We start from the raw sequence: 13,253 nt of genomic DNA on the forward strand, positions 1-13,253 counted from the left end.
GACTATTATTAAGTGTTGTACCTGATGATTCTTGACTCTTGATGAATGTATCTTTTCTTTTATGTACACTGAGAGCATGTGCACCAAGATAAATTCTTTGTGTGTCCAGTCACATTTGGCCAATAAAAGAATTCTAATTCATTCATTCAATGTTCCACCTTTATTATTATTATAAATGACTCAAAGCCACAAACATATCCAACACCCCCCTCCTCCTATTTTCCCCACAACAACTCTGAGAAGTCAGTTGGGTTGAGAGAAAGTGACTGGCCCAAAGTCATCCAGCAGTTTTTACAGCTAAGGCGGCAACTGAACTCATGGTATCCTGCTTTCTAGCCTTGTGTCTTAGCCATGTACTATATCATTTTTAGGGTAAAGAATTCAAAACCATTTTTAATTTTGAAAAAAAGCACACTTACAATAGAATTTGGGATATTACTTATCTCAATTAATTTATATTATCTGCTTTTGCCCTGTTACTTGTAGGAAAGCAGAGTAAACTGACACTTAAAGTTTCTAATCCAGTTGTCAGACTGCTAACTGATCCCTTCTAATACTATTGCTAGGCTCAAATCCGCCTCACCCTAATGGCTTCCAGATGTGTAGGACTTCATCTCCCATAACCCAGCACATCTGGAGGCCACCGGTTTGAAAAAGCTCTTTAGTCTTAGTAACTAGGAGACGGCACATAGAAACACTACAAGTGGAATCTTGTACAAAATTTTACAGTGTGCAATTTTCCTGTTCGTTGTTCAGATTGGTCATGCTCTCCTCCATTGCATCTTCCATATATATTTCAACCTGCAGCATCTAGACAGTATTCAATAGGGAGGGAGTTCTCTCTATCAGTGGTGGATTCAAATTTTTTTACTACTGGTTCTGTGGGCGTGGCTTGGTGGGTGTGGCATGGCTTGGTGGGCGTGGCTTGGTGGGCATGGCAGGGTAAGGATATTGTAAAATTTCCATTCCCACCCCACTCCAAGGGAAGGATACTGCAAAATCCTATTCCCTCCCCACTGCACTAACCTGCTTTCCAGCTCCGTTCTCCTGTGCAGGGCAACAAAAGAAGACCCAGTGGATCAGCTGGGACTCAGGAGGCAGAAAATAGATGAGGGCGGGGCCAGTCAGAGGTGGTATTTACCAGTTCTCTGAACTACTCTAAATTTCCGCTACTGGTTCTCCAGAACTGGTCAGAACCTGCTGAATACCACCTCTGCTCTCTATCCCCATCATTTATTTTGAGATCTATCCCTTCATAGGGTAATGTGGGAGTTGACAAACTAGTACCATGATGTCATCAGATTTATTTGTTTATTTTTCTCATTTCTGTACCACCCAACTCCCTCAAGAGGGACTGTGGGCGGTGTACAATAAAATGTTAAAATATAAAACGATACACCTAAAAGTTAAAAATTCTAAGGAAAGAGGAAAGAGATTACAATTAGTTAAAAGTCGAATGGGGTCTAAAATTTCCATTCCCACCCCACTCCAAGGGAAGGATACTGCAAAATCCTATGGGGGTCTAACCAGCCCCACAGCTACAGTATATGCCCCACAGCTGCAGAAAATTCCATAGAGCAGGGCAATGGCAGAGAAGACCCTCTTCCTAGTTCCCACCAGTTGGAATTCTTTAACTGACAAGGTCTGCAGTATAACCTCCCTGCCTGACTCGGTGGGACAGGCTGGTGTAATGGGATGAAGAAGGCTTCACATGTAGCCTGGCCCAATGCCATGTAGGGCTTTATACTGTCAGTCACAACCAACGTGATCATGCGCTTTACAGCTGTCACAACTTACAACCGTAATTGCCAGGCTCATTCAGTACAGTCAAAACTCTACGTTGGCATTTATTTTAGTTCAAGGAGCTATCAATTACTATAACTGTTAAGCAATAAAAAGGACATTTATTCCGGGCACAAGAAAGAATGCTAGGGTGGACTGTGAAGCAAGGGCAAGAAAGAATGAATATATTAATTCCATCTAAAGCCCTCTGGAGCCAGAACCTTGAATAAAATTTTCAGTTGGATGTATATTCAATCAATAATGCCTTTGTTAGTTTAGGTAAGATTATATTAAACTCCAGCAGTCTATATCTATGACCAAATGGCCTCTCAGTCTCTTGGGTTTTCTTTCTTTCTTCTTTCTTTTTCTTTCTTTCTTTCTTTCTTTCTTTCTTTCTTTCTTTCTTTCTTTCTTTTTTTCTTTCTTCTTTCTTTCTTTCTTTCTTCTTTCTTTCTTTCTTTCTTTCTTTCTTCTTTCTTTTTTTCCTCTCTCTCTCCCTCCCTCCCTATATCTATCATCTATGTATAGCATCCATCTCACCTACAGTAGATGACTCTGAACAGTTTACAATAAAAAAGTCACAAGATATAAAAGCATAAATAAGAACCAAGTTAAAAGACAGAATTAAAAGATAGGCTAATGGTACTAAAAGTTAAAAGGCTGTAAAGGTAGAAAGAACATTTTCATTACACCTACTAATTACATTTCCCATTGTTCACTCTCTAACTCTAACTGTAGTAGGCTGGCTTGGGTGCAGACGGGTGCCGATTGCAGTCCAAGACATCTAAATGGCAGTATAATAGTCCTACCCTCTTCTCCTCCACTCTTATTTACCATAACTGTTGTTAGCCATGACATCTAAATAATGCAATTTACAGTTATCTCTAGCAATTGGAATTAAAGGTATATTTCAGAGTTTGAGTTCTAATTTTGCTCTGGAGATGAGCAGTGATTCATATTAATCTTGTGGATGGTTATCATGAGAATGAAATGACTGCTAATATAATGGACCAGCCCATGTAAGGAGCAGAAAGTAATCCATAAACTAGCCATATGCCCAAAGCCAGAAGTATGATTTGATTATGATAGATGGATTGGATCAGAATATCCCCATTCACACAGAGTTAAGCCTTTAAGTCAGAATGAATTATCTTCTATATAGCTCAGCAGTTCCTTTGCAGAAAATACAAAAACTGATGTTCATAAAGATCTCTTGTTATTAGTAAAATTCAGAGGCACTCTAACCTTGGAATGCAGTATATACAAGAAAACTTCTCTTAGATATGAAAACAGTACAGTTACTATGTTTTGGTGCTGGTTTGCTCTGCACACTGAATTAAAAGCCAGGTAAGCAAACATAATTCTCTGGATGCGCAGCATGCTATGTCCAAATGCTTGATGGCACAGTTCATTCAACAAGCTATGGCAATGACTTGATCAAGGTTGGGGGTTGAGTGTGCTGAACCACACTCAACCCCCAACCCAAACCTATTTCAGGCTTGCCTAACAGGCTTTTCAAACCTAGTCAGCATTTGTGGAACTAAAACCTGATAGTCATCCAAAGGAATGGACTACAACTGCACCATCCCAGACAACTGGCCTTACTGATTACGGGTGGCATCTCCCAGCATGACACTAAATATAAATGATGCAGAAACAGAATCCTACATTCATAAACAGCAGAATGTTCCCAGATTCAACATGACTAAATAAGCTGCTTTATAGCTGTCTTATACATGAGGGTCCCCAACTCCTGGTCCCTGAATCGGCACCCATCCGCACCATGCCAGAAACCGGGCCGCGCAAACAAGCAAAGCCCCATCTGTGGGATATAGGAAGCACATGAAACCACACTCCCTCTGGTCCATGGAAAAACCTCTCTCCACTGAACCGGTCCCTGGTGCCCAAAAGGTTGGAGTGGGCACTGATGTGGCAGATCTGCCTACTACAGAATAGTATATATTGACAGACTCAAATGTTAAAACCTGGTGCTTTTCTCCCATCCTTTTAAGTCAAAAGACTTTGGGCCATTCTTTATTCCCAGCCTTAAGGTCAGAAACTATGTGTTCTATGTTCACATAAAAATCCTGTCTTCTCTGACAATCAATGACTCCCAACTCATCAGCTTCAGCCCTTACAAACTGGGACTTAAGAGTCCCAATAACAATGCAGGGTCACAAGTTGCCATTTCTGAGACAACAGAAGGCATTCACTTTCCCATCAAATAGGGACACAAGTCCCACATGCTCATCCTTCATGGAACAATGGCTACCTAAAGCCAACGGCACAGTTTTGTCCCATTTTATTATGGAAATTATAAAAAAAAACTAAGCTGTACATCTTAATGGTTATGTAATGAATAAATCACTCCGTACTGCTCCCAAATGTTTCCACTCCCCATCCATATGTGATATTGGTCCCATCCACTCTGACACCCTCAGCCAAAATATTAGGTTCAACTGGTAGCCATCAAAAGGTTGCCTACCTCAACCTAGCATCAGGGGATGCCCAAGGAAGTCTGTGTGTCACACAAGAAAACCTCATTAAGAAAATTATTCAAGATAATCTATCCATTTTCTCCCTCAGACATAGAACAAATAAACTGGGGATTACCATTTAAAAGAGGTTATAATTTTAAACTCAACTGGTCTTGAAACAGATTCTTTTTTTAAAATCTATGCAATTCCTTTCCCCTATTCTTTCCTTATTTACTATTGGCTACCTCCCAAGGCAATCTTAGCTTTGCCTCACAAACATGTTCTAGTTCTTCGTATGTTATAAATTCACATCATTCTGACGATGAGAATTGTCTATCTCTATCAAGAACAGGCAGACATGAACTAATCTGAGTCCCATGAAAGTGTCAGGAAGCAAAAAAGCTTCATTTGTTTGGAATACTAAAAATAACCACAGTGCATACCATTGAAATAAAACTAATCAACTTGGATGGGTTTCCAAATCCTTCCCTCTTCATGTTCCTCTCTCAAGTAATCCAAACCGGGCATAAGTTCCTTGGAGATTTTCCCACTGAGACTTGAAATGGCTCCGCACAATCATTTCTCACTACTGAGGATTTTCACAGGAAAAGAAAGAAATGAAGCTATATTATTTCCAGTTCCACAGCAAGAAAGATTCCTGGGAGTATACAAAGGGCTGTTTTAAAAAGATCTTTTTCTTAGAGATTTAACAATACTCCTGACCAGCTCACAAATACTATACTTCCCCAACCAAAGGTGCACTTTTCTCACCGCCAGGATCAGAAGAAGACACTTTAGTCATAAATAGAGAAGCTTTGCCTTCATCCCTATGCAAAGAAAGGAACTCCACAAGAGTTAGCCTTTCCAGCCCAGCATTCCTGCCTTGCTCCAGGATAGCTGGATCAACAGTTTCTCTTGCACTTTGCCAGGTGCGCGCACACACAGAGACACACACACAGAGACACAGAGAGAGAGAGAGGGGGGGGGAGAGGGAGAGGGAACAGAACATCTACCACAGTGCAAAAATGTTTGGGCTCTTCCATTCTGTTAAGCTGAGTTCAAGGACTGAAAAGGGAAAAAGCAGGACATTGATTTTGCTGCCATCCCATCTTTTCTTCTGGTGAGGATGCATCTGTGGGCTGCGATCAGTATTTCAGTATTTTAGTGCTGCTTCCAAAAATCAGGCTTCCATTTTGCCCCTTTCCCAAGCACCAACTAGCCCCACGGGATTTTCGGAAGAATCTCCTTACAAGCTACCCTCCATCATGACAGATGCTCTTTAATCAAAGCCACTGTGCTGAAGAAAATGGATGACCCTTTCTGTCACGCCATCCCTGCCCACAGAAACTCCCAAAACAAAAGCACCCAGGCGGAGACTTCCTCTTCTTCCACTGGATGCATTGGTGCCCCGCGGGCGTTTTCTAACTAGGACTTGTATTCTGAGGGTGGGCTAAGATTTATAGCGTTGCGATCCGTTTCCAATTCAGGCCAGGGCCGACCCAGCTATTCCGAACATGTGCAGAGTACTCTTCTCTTACAATGCCCGATTCAGCCCCACCCACCCACCCAGCCGATGTGGAGAAGGGATTAGGAAGCCTCAGGGCGCTTGAACCAACGATCTGTTACACACACACACACACACACACCACATTAGGATGCTGGATCTGAAGGACCCCTTCTGTCGCTCTCGCCCCCCTTCCAAGGAAGGAGACCTTGGCGAAAAGGCTTATTCTGGCCGGGATGCGTGCGGCGCCCTCCAAGCCAGCTCACCTGTTAAACACTTTACGGATCTTCTGGCGCACACTGGAGGAAGGCGGGGCAGAGATGCATCTCCGGCCGCCGCCGCCGCCGCCGCCGCCGATGCCCTCGGGAGGCAGATTCTCAATGGTCGCCACGACATGATTGGGCTGCTGATGTTGCTGCTGCTGCTGCTGCTGCTGCTGATCCGGAGAGATCATCGCGGTAGGGCTGGCGATCAGAAGAGAGCAGCAGGGCGCATCGTGCGCCGCCCGGCCGCCGAGGCGAGAATCCCGCGGAGGATCCAGAGAAAGAGCCCGCGGGGTTGGCTGCGGGGGCTCGCGCGCTTCTCTTTGGGGCTCCAGCTCCAGCCGCCGCCGCCGCCGCCGCACGCCTCAGAGCTGCTCGGCCATGGAATGAAGGGGGTGGGGTTTTTGTTTTTTTTTTGAGGGGGAGGGGGGGTTTCCTTCAGTTGCTCCTTTCTCAGCAGCAGCAGCAGCAAGTGTCCGCCAGCCAGGGGTGCGGCGAGCAACCGGAGTGATGGCAGCCGCGGGCAGTCGAGGGGGGCTGCCTGGCTCTTCTTTTGTCTCTCCTCAGCCCAGCCCAACCCAGCCCAACCCAGCCGGCGTCTAGCTCTCGCTCTCTCCTTCTGGGCGAGGCGCGATCAGGTGCAGCGCTTCGCTCGGCGCTGTCTGCACAGCCCGGACGAAGGAGCCGCCTCTGCGCGCGCACGAAACAGGGGAGCTCTTCACGCCAGAGTGCGGCTGCAGACAGCCGAGCCGAAGCCCCTCTCCCCAGCCCTCTCCGTCCCCGTCCCCCTCCCCGCCATCCCCGTCCCCTCCTTTCAGTTCAGTTGCGCCCACTAGAGGGAGCAGGCAGGATTGGACACCCTCACCTTCCCCATCTTTCTCCCTTGCCCTCCTTTCCCTTTCGGAATTGTTTGCCGGGAGTTGTAGTTTCCTGCGGTTGCTCAGGTGCTCCAACTCTCCGCTTACCTTCAGAACCTCGTCCCTGGACAGCTCCCAGCATCCACGACGGCCCTCGCGAACCGGGAAGAAAGAAAGCAAGCTAAAGAGTTAAGTCCCAAGGATGCTCTTTTCTGGAGGCAGCTGGACTTCTTGGGGGGGTTTTTTTTCTGTGAAGAAGAAAAACAACAACAAAAAAGTCCAGTTGCTTCCAGGAAAAGCAACTTTGGGACAACCGTGACTTGGATGACTGAGAATCTCTACAGGCTAAAGAGGAAGCTTATATGCGGACAATAAAATCCACTTGATGGAATCCATCTTGTGTGGTCTGTATAGTAGTTCTTGATGGCAATTTTACTATACACTTCAGTTAACTCCCCAAAAGCTGCTTTAAACAAAAAAGCCAAGCTGAGGAAATGGTAGGAAAAAGAAGGTCTGGTAGAGAGAAACTGTGTTAAAACAGAACCAAGGATCATGTATTTGATCCATGTGTAAGCTACACATGATCCATAGCAGGAATCTCCAACCTTGGCAACTTTAAGCCTGGAGGACTTCAACTCCCAGAATTCTGGGAGTTAAAGTCCGCCAGGCTTAAAGTTGCCAAGGTTGGAGACCTCTGATCCATAGGATAGGGAAGAGACATTGGGGAAATTGCTGGCTGTCTCTCCATGTTATCTGCAATGTTTGCTTGCAGTGGTTCTCTGGGTGTTGGATAAAAATTGTACTTCTGGACCCCCTGAAAAAAATGATCTCCCTGCCTTACAACTTTTCCCAATTTACTGGGGGAACATCTGGGGATGAAGTCCTTCTGGAAGCACAGCAGAACTAAGGACATGTTGCAGAAAGAAAAGGAAAGGTGGCCTCCTGTGTGTTTCTGACTCAGGAACCCCAGCTGGATTGGATTTGCAGAGAACTAACTTCAACTCAGAACACAAGAGGTCTTTGTGGTTTTTACATGCCTATGTGAGTGCTCACATAGGTTGAAGGAAAGTCTGCAAGAATAAACAAAACTCTTGCTTCCACAACTCAGGCAGTTGACATCTGGCTTGGAGCATCAACCATTAGGGTAGGCAGATACCTATCTCATTTAGAGGCACGTTTACATTGGGAAAAAATGGCTAGAGATAGGAGTGCTGATTGGAATATAGATTTGGATCAGGATTCCCAGGATAACTGAATGAATGAATGAATTCTTGATTGGCCAAGTGTGACTAGACACAAGGAGTTTGTCTTGGTGTATATGCTCTCAGTGCACGTAAAAAGAAAAGATACATTCATCAAGAATCATAAGGTATAACAATATAGTCCTAGGGTACAAATGGGCAATCAAATCATACTAAGAAACAGTCAATATAAATCATCAGGATACAAGCAACAAAGTTACAGTCATAGAGTCACAAGTGGGAGGGGTTAGGTGATAGGAGTGATGAGAAGATTAATAGTGATAGTAATGCAGACTTAGTAAATAGTTGGACAGTGTTGTGGGAATTATTTGTTTAGCAGAGTGATGGCGTTTGGGGGAGGGGAAATGGAAGTGTACTCACAAGGAGATATGTGGGATGCCCACTCTTATTTGCTGCTACCAATTTTCCCTGGAGCATCAAGGCAAGAGGTGGCAATCATTGAGTTCTGTAGGAAGATTCTCTCCCCTCTCCAAAGCTGTATTTGAACAAGTTTCTTTGCATGGCAATAAGTACAGCACTTGCAGTGTGAGCTACCTGGATTATTTCCATCTTTAATTATTTGTGAATGAGTCTATTACATTCTGTGTTTCTAAATAGCTGCTTTCAGCTTTATTTTAATGTCAGGATTTAAAAAAAAAAAAAAAACAAGAACTCATCCAACAATTGAAGTGATTGTGAACCACTTAGGCCACATTTTATTATTGGAAATGGCATATCAATGAAAAACAACAATATTAATGTTTCTCTTGCTATTGTTGCAGTATTGTTTTGCCCTAGTCAGTCTTGGTTTATCTGAGAAAACTAAGCAGGATCAAATCTGGTTACTGCTGGGAGGAAGTCTTCAAGTTGATAGGCCACTCTGAGAAATTGGGAAAAACTTGGAAGTCAGTAAAGGGATGCTCCTGCATTCCTGCCAAGAAAATTACAAGGCTTTACTTGCCCATATCATCCCCAGGAGCTGAGCTTGAGTTAAAGAAAAATTAAATGCAAAGTTGAAAAAATTAATTTGTGATTTATGACTTTGATGATTAAACAGGATAGATTAAAGAAAGAAAAGAATCATGATCAGAGGTGGTATTCAGCAGGTTCTGACTAGTTCTGGAGATAGTGGAAATTTTGAATAGTTTGGAGAACCAGCAAATACCACCTCTGACTGGAGATTTTACAGTCTCCTTCCCCTGCCATGCCGACCAAGCCATGCCCACAGAACCGGTAGTAAAAACATTTGAACCCCACCACTGATCACCACTGACCCCACCACATGATGTAACTTTAGAGAGTGAAGTTAAAGTATAATTGTACTTATAACTACTGTCAAACACACCTTTGAATTTTTTTGTTTTCTATTTTTATTTATTTATTTTATTTTCTTACACTTTTTTGCTTTCTCTTTTCTTTCTTTCTTTTGTCTTTCCTTACTTTTTATTAGTTTATATTAGTTTTCATCTCATTTTTAAAAGCGTCAATAAAAATCTAATTTTTTAAAAAAGAGTTGAATACTAAATAAAGCTTTCCATTTTCCATTTACACTTTACCAAGTTGGCCATACTATTTAAATGTGCTGTTTTCTTTTGCTTTTTAGCATATGATGGTGTATATTTTAGTAAACTCATATTTATTGTTCACTGCTTTGAGTAAATAATTGGAAAACAGAACATATAACTAAAGGAAATTAAGATAGGCTTTATTTACTGCACTGCATGAACCCTGTAATCTTGTTATTCTAAGAAAGCATTCACCCAAGTCAGTTAATTAACCTACCACAGTTATGTATTGCTTTATAATGCAAGATACATTGTTCCTCTTCATATTTTACATAACAGCTATACAGAAGACACCAGTGCATATCTGTGGGGCATCAAATATAACTTTTCCCAACTTCATTGTAGCTGAATGGTTTGGAGAGGCTCTGGAGTGGATTGCTACATTTGTTCTTTTATGAGGCTAATGCTGTTTTCTTTAGTTCTGCATAAAAACATGTTTCTGTCTCTTGAAATGATATACTTAACAGAAAAACAGCACTTATGTCACATCTGAAATTGGGGCATTTTGAGTTTAGTACTATTTCTCCACAACTCACTGCACTGGTTGTAGTATACTCCCATCTCTTATGTTTCTTCATCACATAAACTGTCACCCTGAAGTATTTGCTGAATTAACACTGAGGTGTTTTTTTTCAGAGCTTCCTTGCTGAAAGTAACATACTTTGCTATTGTTTGTTGTTGTTTTGTCTTACTGAAGCAGTAATTATTTGTCTCATCCCATTAGGGTTTAGAAATCACAGACAAATGGGATAATAAAGCATGCCAGTTAGAAATGTATAACAACAACAGAGTTTTGCCTTTCAAGTTAATTCCATTTCTAATAATTCTTAATTAAACACAGACATTTATCCAGTCTATCCCAAGCAGAGGAATTAGATTATAACTATTATCCTGTTCTTAGTTTGCCATTCCAGCAGGCATGAATGCAAATCATAATCTAAAATATCTACAGTTTCAGACTGAGGAGTGCTGGTTGATAAACAGCCCTTAAACTATGACTTCTACATAGGTTCACTAGGATAACAATTCTTTGCCACTGAGTCATGGGATTAGATTTCCCCCTTCAAGACTGGAAAACAAAGCTATGGCATTGATGGGATAAACTTCGCTACTGGTTCCCTTCTCTCAACAAGCTTAATGCTATGCCAAATAGCAGAAAAATGGATGCTAACAAAGGATTGAATAGACGGCAAAGGGTATGTGACTGAGATGAGTTCAGTGTTATCCCAGTGAGGAAATTCAGAGAAGAAGCACAACCAGAAATACTAGCTCTATTTTTATTGTAAGATTACCTTCACAGTAATCTTGCATGTCTGAAAGTATTTCTCCCCTCCTGTCCTTTTACTCTCCGGAAAACTAGGAAGGATACCTTTTCAAAGGTTTCCCATACCTTTCCCCCTTCCGTAGGCTGAGACATTTTTACATTCCAGTTGTCCACTTAGCAATTTGCCATCCTGTCTCTCAAGATCATTCTCACATACCATTACAGTTAGAAATTGGGTTAGAAAGACGATAAAATATTGTCTTTCTATTTAATGGAAAGATGATAAAAAATTATGAATTTTCTCATTTTTCATACCATCAGAAATTTAGAAATTGGAGAACAGCTCTATATTATTTCTTCCCTTTGTTTACAATCACACAATTGTTAACTTACAAACCAAACAACAACAGCAGGAAAAACAGCAGATACTGTTCTTCCACTAATTTAAAGCTACTTGGTTCAGTGTTATTGCATATTTGCTGGGTGTTCTTATTTCCATGGACTAGCAGATGGCCTGTATTGTATTGCTTCTTATCATGGTCTGATTGTTTGCTTTAAAAAAAAAAATGTTCTACAATTATTTTAGTGCTTTTTAAAAAGTGCTTTAATCTTAGCTGGAATATTTTGGTTAACTGGTAAATCCATCTTGTAGCAATTGCCTCAGTGGTGAGATTATTATTATTTTTTTACTACCGGTTCTGTGGGCGTGGCTTGGTGGGCATGGCAGGGGAATGATACTGTAAAATCTCCAGTCAGAGAATGGTATTTGCTGGTTCTCTGAACTACTCAAAATTTTCACTACTGGTTCTCCAGAACTGGTCAGAACCTGCTGAATACCACTTCTGAATTGCCTCCTATTTTGTAGAAGAAAGAAGAAAAGTTATTCTGGATCACTTGTTTTGTTATAAAGCCGGAGGCTTTTTCAGAATACATGATTAATATAAACAACTAGAAAAAAGACCTGTTTAGGTTATTTCATCAGCTCTATTAGTAAACATCAAGGTAAAGTTGATAAAGGTAGAATGGAATTAACTTGATGTTTTAACTTGTTTGATGATTCATGTAGACAAGAAATCTGAGAAGTAGTTTTTCATAAAATCCTCTGCCATTGGACTTCATTTTTGTGCCAAGATATTCTAATTATTTTGTTCCATCTTGCCAAACATTAATCAACCCACATTTAACTAATTATGCTTTTTTAGGCTCCTCCTCCACCTCTTCCTCCTCCTGCTCTCTCAAACAATCTAGTCAGTATTCTGGATCAAGAAAGCAGGAACCTTCCAGTTAGTTCTGTTGAATCTTGCCCAGTTTGAGATTTCTTTTTTGTTTTGTTTTTTCTTTCCTGCTAATTTTGAGATTCCCTCATCTTTGCTTCCTCTTCTCAGTGGGTGATGCCACTTGGCACATATAAAGACCCATTCGGAGAATGAGTTTGAAGCCTTTGCCATTCTTGTGACTGGAAGTTATTTAAAATAGAGTTTTCATAACCTTCTAACCATTGGCCTCGCTGATTTCAATCAATAAGATATGAAGTGTTCCAATATCTAAGGGCCTGCCATAAAGAAGAGGGACCCAACTTATTTCTGCTGGGCCAGGGATCCCAACCTTTTGACGCGCGCCCGGCACCGGCATCAGCTGGCGCGGGCCGGCACCGGCATCAGCTGGGCGCCGACATCTTTTTGATGAAAACATGCTTCCGGTGAGCTTTCTACCTGGGAAAAGCTCGCTGAGCGGGCATGCCGCCATCTTTTTTTATGAAACGTTGCTTCCGGTGAGCTGACCCGAAAAAGCTCACCCGGAAGCACTTTTTTCATGAAAAAGATGGCGTGCGCTAACAAGCCGCAGGGTCTTGTAGGAGTTGTTCCAGCGGACTGCACCGGTCCGCGGACCGGTGGTTGGACCCCTGCTCTAAGGCACTTGAAGGCAGGACAAGAAGCAATTGATGGAAACTAATCAAGGAAAGAAGCAACCTAGAACTAAGGAGAAATGGTTAGACTTAGAACAATTAATCAGTGGAACAACTTGCCTCCAGAAGTCGTGAATGCTCCAGAGATTGGGCAACAGTTTGTCTGAAATGATATAGGGTTTTCTGCCTGAGCAGGGGGGTGGACTAGACGACCTCCATGGTCCCTTCCAACTCTGTTATTCTGTTAAATATTGGACAGGTATTTGATACAGAGATATTCATATTTTTTTCCTCTCAGTGCAAAAGGTGTTCTGTGTTCCCAGTGTTCAGATACCTTCAAAACCAAGATTCAAAAAAATTGCTTGAGGAATCAGAGAGAACTTGATTGAGATGC

General features: G+C 42.1%; 1 protein-coding gene across 1 annotated transcript in view; it reads right to left on the bottom strand.

Moving 5' to 3' along the window:
- The window catches only part of SLC35F1 (solute carrier family 35 member F1), a 237,348-nt gene extending 230,580 nt beyond the window's left edge, over positions 1–6,768 (bottom strand). The window contains exon 1 of the mRNA XM_026666013.2: positions 6,030–6,768. Coding sequence (XP_026521798.2) covers positions 6,030–6,217 — 188 coding nt within the window. The 5' untranslated portion in view covers positions 6,218–6,768. The remainder of the gene's footprint in view (positions 1–6,029) is intronic.
- Positions 6,769–13,253: the final 6,485 nt, after the last annotated feature.

Source organism: Notechis scutatus, chromosome 1 (genome assembly GCF_049901735.1).
Source record: "Notechis scutatus isolate UNSWTSFEM ecotype Mainland chromosome 1, rNotScu1.2, whole genome shotgun sequence".
NCBI classification, from domain to species: Eukaryota; Metazoa; Chordata; class Lepidosauria; order Squamata; family Elapidae; genus Notechis; species Notechis scutatus.